The sequence below is a fragment of the Salvelinus fontinalis genome, chromosome 1 (genome assembly GCF_029448725.1).
Source record: "Salvelinus fontinalis isolate EN_2023a chromosome 1, ASM2944872v1, whole genome shotgun sequence".
Lineage (NCBI taxonomy): Eukaryota > Metazoa > Chordata > Actinopteri > Salmoniformes > Salmonidae > Salvelinus > Salvelinus fontinalis.
The window spans coordinates 1,947,571-1,955,070 of NC_074665.1; the positions used below are offsets into that span (position 1 = coordinate 1,947,571).

Genomic DNA, 7,500 nt, shown 5'->3' on the forward strand with positions numbered 1-7,500 from the left:
ACTCTCTGTCTCTCTCTCCCTCTACTCTCTGTCTCTCCCTCCCTCCCTCTACTCTCCCTCCCTCTACTCTCCCTCCCTCTACTCTCTCCCTCCCTCTACTCTCTCCCTCCCTCTACTCTCTCCCTCCCTCTACTCTCTCCCTCCCTCTACTCTCTCCCTCCCTCTACTCTCCCTCCCTCTACTCTCTCCCTCCCTCTACTCTCCCTCCCTCTACTCTCTCCCTCCCTCTATTCTCTCCCTCCCTCTACTCTCTCCCTCCCTCTACTCTCTCCCTCCCTCTACTCTCTCCCTCCCTCTACTCTCTCCCTCCCTCTACTCTCTCCCTCCCTCTACTCTCTCCCTCCCTCCCCTCTACTCTCTCCCTCCCTCTACTCTCTCCCTCCCTCTACTCTCTCCCTCCCTCTACTCTCTCTCTCCCTCTACTCTCTCTCTCCCTCTACTCTCTCTCTCCCTCTACTCTCTCCCTCCCTCTACTCTCTCCCTTCCTCTACTCTCTCCCTCCCTCTACTCTCTCCCTCCCTCTACTCTCTCTCCCTCTACTCTCTCTCTCCCTCTACTCTCTCTCTCCCTCTACTCTCTCCCCCCCTCTACTCTCTCTCTCCCTCTACTCTCTCTCTCTCCCTCTACTCTCTCTCTCCCTCTACTCTCTCCCTCCCTCTACTCTCTCCCTCCCTCTACTCTCTCCCTCCCTCTACTCTCTCCCTTCCTCTACTCTCTCCCCCCCTCTATTCTCTCCCTCCCTCTATTCTCTCCCTCCCTCTACTCACCCTTTACTCTCTATTCACTCTCTCTCTCCCTCCCTCTACTCTCTCTCTGCTCTCCCTCTACTCTCTCTCTCTGCTCTCCCTCTACTCTCTCTCTCTGCTCTCCCTTTATTCTCTCTCTCTGCTCTCCCTCTACTCTCTCTCTCTGCTCTCCCTCTACTCTCTCTCTCTGCTCTCCCTTTATTCTCTCTCTGCTCTCCCTTTACTCTCTCTCTGCTCTCCCTTTACTCTCTCTCTGCTCTCCCTTTACTCTCTCCCTGCTCTCCCTCTACTCTCTCTCTGCTCTCCCTCTACTCTCTCTCTCTGCTCTCCCTCTGCTCTCTCTCTGCTCTCCCTTTACTCTCTCTCTGCTCTCCCTTTACTCTCTCTCTGCTCTCCCTTTATTCTCTCTCTGCTCTCCCTCTACTCTCTCTCTGCTCCCCCTTTACTCTCTCTCTCTACTCACTCTCGACTCTCTCTGCTTTCCCTCTACTCTCTCTCTGCTCTCCCTCTACTCTCTCTCTCTGCTTTCCCTCTGCTCTCTCTCTGCTCTCCCTCTACTCTCTCTCTCTACTCTCCCTTTACTCACTCTCTCTCTGCTCTCCCTCTGCTCTCTCTCTGCTCTCCCTCTGCTCTCTCTCTGCTCTCCCTTTACTCTCTCTCTGCTCTCCCTTTACTCTCTCTCTGCTCTCTCTTTACTCTCTCTCTGCTCTCTCTTTACTCTCTCTCTGCTCTCCCTCTGCTCTCTTTCTGCTCTCCCTCTACTCTCCCTCTACTCTCTCTCTCCCTCTCCTTTTCTCCCTCTCTCTCTCTGCTCTCTTGCTCCCTCTCTCTCTCTGCTCTCTCTCTCTCCCTCTACTCTCTCTCTCCCTCTCCTTTTCTCCCTCTCTCTCTCTGCTCTCTTGCTCCCTCTCTCTCTCTGCTCTCTCTGCTCTCCCTCTACTCTCTCTCTCCCTCTCCTTTTCCCCCTCTCTCTCTCTGCTCTCTTGCTCTCCCTCTCTCTCTGCTCTCCCTCTCTCTCTGCTCTCCCTCTCCTTTTCTTCCTCTCTCTCTCTGCTCTCTCTCTCTCTCCCTCTACTCTCTCCCTCCCTCTACTCCCTCCCTCCCTCTACTCTCTCCCTCCCTCCCTCTACTCTCTCCCTCCCTCCCTCCCTCTACTCCCTCCCTCCCTCTACTCTCTCCCTCCCTCCCTCTACTCTCTCCCTCCCTCCCTCCCTCTACTCTCTCCCTCCCTCCCTCTACTCCCTCCCTCCCTCTACTCTCTCCCTCCCTCTACTCTCTCCCTCCCTCTACTCACCCTTTACTCTCTATTCACTCTCTCTCTGCTTTCCCTCTACTCTCTCTCTGCTCTCCCTCTACTCTCTCTCTCTACTCTCCCTCTACTCTCTCTCTCTACTCTCCCTCTACTCTCTTCACTCTCTCTCTGCTCTCCCTCTACTCTCTCTCTGCTCTCCCTCTACTCTCTCTCTGCTCTCCCTCTACTCTCTCTCTGCTCTCCCTTTACTCTCTCTCTCTGCTCTCCCTTTACTCTCTCTCTCTACTCTCCCTCTACTCTCTCTCTCTACTCTCCCTCTACTCTCTCTCTGCTCTCCCTCTACTCTCTCTCTCTGCTCTCCCTCTACTCTCTCTCTGCTCTCCCTTTATTCTCTCTCTGCTCTCCTTTTACTCTCTCTCTGCTCTCCTTTTACTCTCTCTCTGCTCTCCCTTTACTCTCTTCACTCTCTCTCTGCTCTCCCTCTACTCTCTCTCTGCTCTCCCTCTACTCTCTCTCTGCTCTCCCTCTACTCTCTCTCTGCTCTCCCTCTACTCTCTCTCTGCTCTCCCTCTACTCTCTCTCTCTGCTCTCCCTCTACTCTCTCTCTCTACTCTCCCTCTACTCTCTCTCTCTACTCTCCCTCTACTCTCTCTCTGCTCTCCCTTTGTTCTCTCTCTGCTCTCCCTTTACTCTCTCTCTGCTCTCCTTTTACTCTCTCTCTGCTCTCCCTTTACTCTCTTCACTCTCTCTCTGCTCTCCCTCTACTCTCTTTCTGCTCTCCCTCTACTCTCTCTCTGCTCTCCCTCTACTCTCTCTCTGCTCTCCCTTTACTCTCTCTCTCTGCTCTCCCTTTACTCTCTCTCTCTACTCTCCCTCTACTCTCTCTCTACTCTCTCTCTGCTCTCCCTCTACTCTCTCTCTCTGCTCTCCCTCTACTCTCTCTCTGCTCTCCCTTTATTCTCTCTCTGCTCTCCTTTTACTCTCTCTCTGCTCTCCTTTTACTCTCTCTCTGCTCTCCCTTTATTCTCTCTCTGCTCTCCTTTTACTCTCTCTCTGCTCTCCTTTTACTCTCTCTCTGCTCTCCTTTTACTCTCTCTCTGCTCTCCCTCTACTCTCTCTCTGCTCTCCCTTTATTCTCTCTCTGCTCTCCTTTTACTCTCTCTCTGCTCTCCTTTTATTCTCTCTCTGCTCTCCCTCTACTCTCTCTCTGCTCTCCCTTTACTCTCTCTCTGCTCTCCTTTTACTCTCTCTCTGCTCTCCCTTTACTCTCTTCACTCTCTCTCTGCTCTCCCTCTACTCTCTCTCTGCTCTCCCTCTACTCTCTCTGCTCTCCCTCTACTCTCTCTCTGCTCTCCCTTTACTCTCTCTCTGCTCTCCCTCTACTCTCTCTCTGCTCTCCCTCTCTCTCTGCTCTCCCTTTACTCTCTCTCTCTACTCTCCCTCTACTCTCTCTCTCTACTCTCCCTCTACTCTCTCTCTGCTCTCCTTCTACTCTCTCTCTCTGCTCTCCCTCTACTCTCTCTCTGCTCTCCCTCTACTCTCTCTCTGCTCTCCCTCTCTCTCTCTGCTCTCCCTCTACTCTCTCTCTGCTCACCCTCTCTCTACTCTCTCTGCTCACCCTCTCTCTCTACTCTCCCTCTACTCTCTCTCTCTACTCTCCCTCTACTCTCTCTCTGCTCTCCTTCTACTCTCTCTCTCTGCTCTCCCTCTACTCTCTCTCTGCTCTCCCTCTACTCTCTCTCTCTGCTCTCCCTCTACTCTCTCTCTCTCTGCTCTCCCTCTACTCTTTCTCTGCTCACCCTCTCTCTACTCTCTCTGCTCACCCTCTCTCTCTACTCTCCCTCTCTCCCTCTCTCTCTGCTCTCTCACTCCCTGTACTCACTGTCTCCCCCTATTTCTCTCTCTCCCTCCCTCTGTAGAAGTTAGCAGTGTGTGTGGAGAGTGTGGTCCCGGCGGGGGATCTGTCTGAGGCTGAGGAGGGAGACGAGGTGCAGGGTTGTGGTGAGTCTCCAGCGCTGGGGGAAGAGGAGGGATACGAGGCAGACAGCGAGAGCAACCCAGAGGACATGGCCAAGCAGGAAGAAGGTAAGAGGGTCTAACACACACAAACACGGTGGCCGGTAGTAAACTATGACTTGCACACACACACACACACACACACACACACACACACACACACACACACACACACACACACACTTGCACGGGGCAAGATGAGCTGAAATGTAATGAGGGAACATTAGATAAACTCTCTCAAAATTGCAATGATAATTGATGGGGAATTTGTAGCCTCCTCGTCCTTTTGCAGCTCGCCTGCATTCAGTGTGTCAGAGTGAGCTCTGGGTCGTTGGTAAGTTCAGAGTGTTGACAGATTGCCTGTTGGTAAATTCAGAGCGTTGACAGATTGTCTGTTGGTAAATTCAGAGCGTTGACAGATTGTCTGTTGGTAAATTCAGAGCGTTGACAGATTGCCTGTTGGTAAATTCAGAGCGTTGACAGATTGTCTGTTTGAAAATTCAGAGCGTTGACAGATTGTCTGTTGGTAAATTCAGAGCGTTGACAGATTGCCTGTTGGTAAATTCAGAGCGTTGACAGATGGTCTGTTGGTAAATTCAGAGCGTTGACAGATTGCCTGTTGGTAAGTTCAGAGCATTGACAGATTGTCTGTTGGTAAATTCAGAGTGTTGCCAGATTGTCTGTTGGTAAATTCAGAGTGTTGACAGATTGTCTGTTGGTAAATTCAGAGTGTTGACAGATTGTCTGTTGGTAAGTTCAGAGCGTTGACAGATTGCCTGTTGGTAAGTTCAGAGCGTTGACAGATTGCCTGTTGATAAATTCAGAGTGTTGACAGATTGCCTGTTGGTAAGTTCAGAGCGTTGACAGATTGCCTGTTGGTAAGTTCAGAGCGTTGACAGATTGCCTGTTGGTAAATTCAGAGCGTTGACAGATTGTCTGTTGATAAATTCAGAGCGTTGACAGATTGCCTGTTGGTAAATTCAGAGCGTTGACAGATTGTCTGTTGATAAATTCAGAGCGTTGACAGATTGCCTGTTGGTAAATTCAGAGCGTTGACAGATTGCCTGTTGGTAAGTTCAGAGCATTGACAGATTGTCTGTTGGTAAATTCAGAGCGTTGACAGATTGCCTGTTGGTAAGTTCAGAGCATTGACAGATTGTCTGTTGGTAAATTCAGAGCGTTGACAGATTGCCTGTTGGTAAATTCAGAGCGTTGACAGATTGCCTGTTGATAAATTCAGAGCGTTGACAGATTGTCTGTTGGTAAATTCAGAGCGTTGACAGATTGTCTGTTGGTAAGTTCAGAGCGTTGACAGATTGTCTGTTGGTAAGTTCAGAGCGTTGACAGATTGTCTGTTGGTAAGTTCAGAGCATTGACAGATTGTCTGTTGGTAAATTCAGAGCGTTGACAGATTGCCTGTTGGTAAATTCAGAGCGTTGACAGATTGCCTGTTGATAAATTCAGAGCGTTGACAGATTGTCTGTTGGTAAATTCAGAGCGTTGACAGATTGTCTGTTGGTAAGTTCAGAGCGTTGACAGATTGTCTGTTGGTAAATTCAGAGCGTTGACAGATTGACTGTTGGTAAATTCAGAGCGTTGACAGATTGACTGTTGGTTGCTAGCCACTTCCAGATACAAATGAGAGAACACCTCACTCTGACCATTTTACTCCCACTAGCAGAGTTGGTTAGGCTGTTTTCATGTTACCCAGAGCGTTGGTGACTGTAACTGTAATGCTGGCAACAATTTAATAAATTTACCGACACGGTCATATTCAACGGGTGTTGAACGTTCATGTATTCATCAGTTATTCTGCGCTCTGCCACACTCAGACGAGTGTCTGAAATTCGGAGAAGATAGACAGAATTAATTTACGAATGCAAGGGATATGGATCACAGTCGTTCAAGTTCTCGGAGAGGAGGAGGTTGGAACCCCTGGACTACTGTTGGGGAGAGGAGGAGGTTGGAACCCCTGGACTACTGTGGGGAGGAGGTTGGAACCCCTGGACTACTGTGGGGAGGAGGTTGGAACCCCTGGACTACTGTGGGGGAGAGGAGGAGGTTGGAACCCCTGGACTACTGTGGGGGAGAGGAGGAGGTTGGAACCCCTGGACTACTGTGGGGGAGAGGAGGAGGTTGGAACCCCTGGACTACTGTGGGGGAGAGGAGGAGGTTGGAACCCCTGGACTACTGTGGGGGAGAGGAGGAGGTTGGAACCCCTGGACTACTGTGGGGGAGAGGAGGAGGTTGGAACCCCTGGACTACTGTGGGGGAGAGGAGGAGGTTGGAACCCCTGGACTACTGTGGGGGAGAGGAGGAGGTTGGAACCCCTGGACTACTGTGGGGGAGAGGAGGAGGTTGGAACCCCTGGACTACTGTGGGGGAGAGGAGGAGGTTGGAACCCCTGGACTACTGTGGGGGAGAGGAGGAGGTTGGAACCCCTGGACTACTGTGGGGGAGAGGAGGAGGTTGGAACCCCTGGACTACTGTGGGGGAGAGGAGGAGGTTGGAACCCCTGGACTACTGTGGGGGAGAGGAGGAGGTTGGAACCCCTGGACTACTGTGGGGGAGAGGAGGAGGTTGGAACCCCTGGACTACTGTGGGGGAGAGGAGGAGGTTGGAACCCCTGGACTACTGTGGGGGAGAGGAGGAGGTTGGAACCCCTGGACTACTGTGGGGGAGAGGAGGAGGTTGGAACCCCTGGACTACTGTGGGGGAGAGGAGGAGGTTGGAACCCCTGGACTACTGTGGGGGAGAGGAGGAGGTTGGAACCCCTGGACTACTGTGGGGGAGAGGAGGAGGTTGGAACCCCTGGACTACTGTGGGGGAGAGGAGGAGGTTGGAACCCCTGGACTACTGTGGGGGAGAGGAAGAGGTTAGAACCCCTGGACTACTGTGGGGGAGAGGAGGAGGTTGGAACCCCTGGACTACTGTGGGGGAGAGGAGGAGGGGGCCCTGGGGGTAGAGGGGAGGGGTCCCTGGGGGTAGAGGGGAGGGGTCCCTGGGGGTAGAGGGGAGGGGTCCCTGGGGGTAGAGGGGAGGGGTCCCTGGGGGTAGAGGGGAGGGGTCCCTGGGGGTAGAGGGGAGGGGGCCCTGGGGGTAGAGGGGAGGGGGCCCTGGGGGTAGAGGGGAGGGGGCCCTGGGGGTAGAGGGGAGGCAGCATATATCATGGTAGTTCTCCTTGCGTTCTCTCCATCTGTATCTGTTGTAGCTGCTGTTCTTTATGGAGTTGATATACTGGTATGAGGTTCCAGGGTTGGTCTAGTAGTCTGAATGATTAAAGACCTCTGGGAAACTTCGACACCACACTGTGGTCATCCTTCATCAGAGCTTCCCTTCAGTTGCTTCTTAGCAAAAGGTTTGTGAAGCCTCTATCCTGGTTAATTAGTTTGTAATCAAATCGAATTGTATTCTTCACATATACATGGTGAGCAGATGTTAATGCGAGTGTAGTGAAATGCTTGTGCTTCTAGTTCCGACCGTGCA

General features: G+C 52.2%; 1 protein-coding gene across 1 annotated transcript in view; it reads left to right on the forward strand.

Annotated features, from left to right (window-relative positions):
• lyst (lysosomal trafficking regulator) overlaps positions 1-7,500 on the forward strand; it is a 264,577-nt gene that overhangs the window by 50,852 nt on the left and 206,225 nt on the right. The window contains exon 13 of the mRNA XM_055935436.1: positions 3,918-4,083. Within this exon, the coding sequence (XP_055791411.1) occupies positions 3,918-4,083 (166 nt within the window). The remainder of the gene's footprint in view (positions 1-3,917; positions 4,084-7,500) is intronic.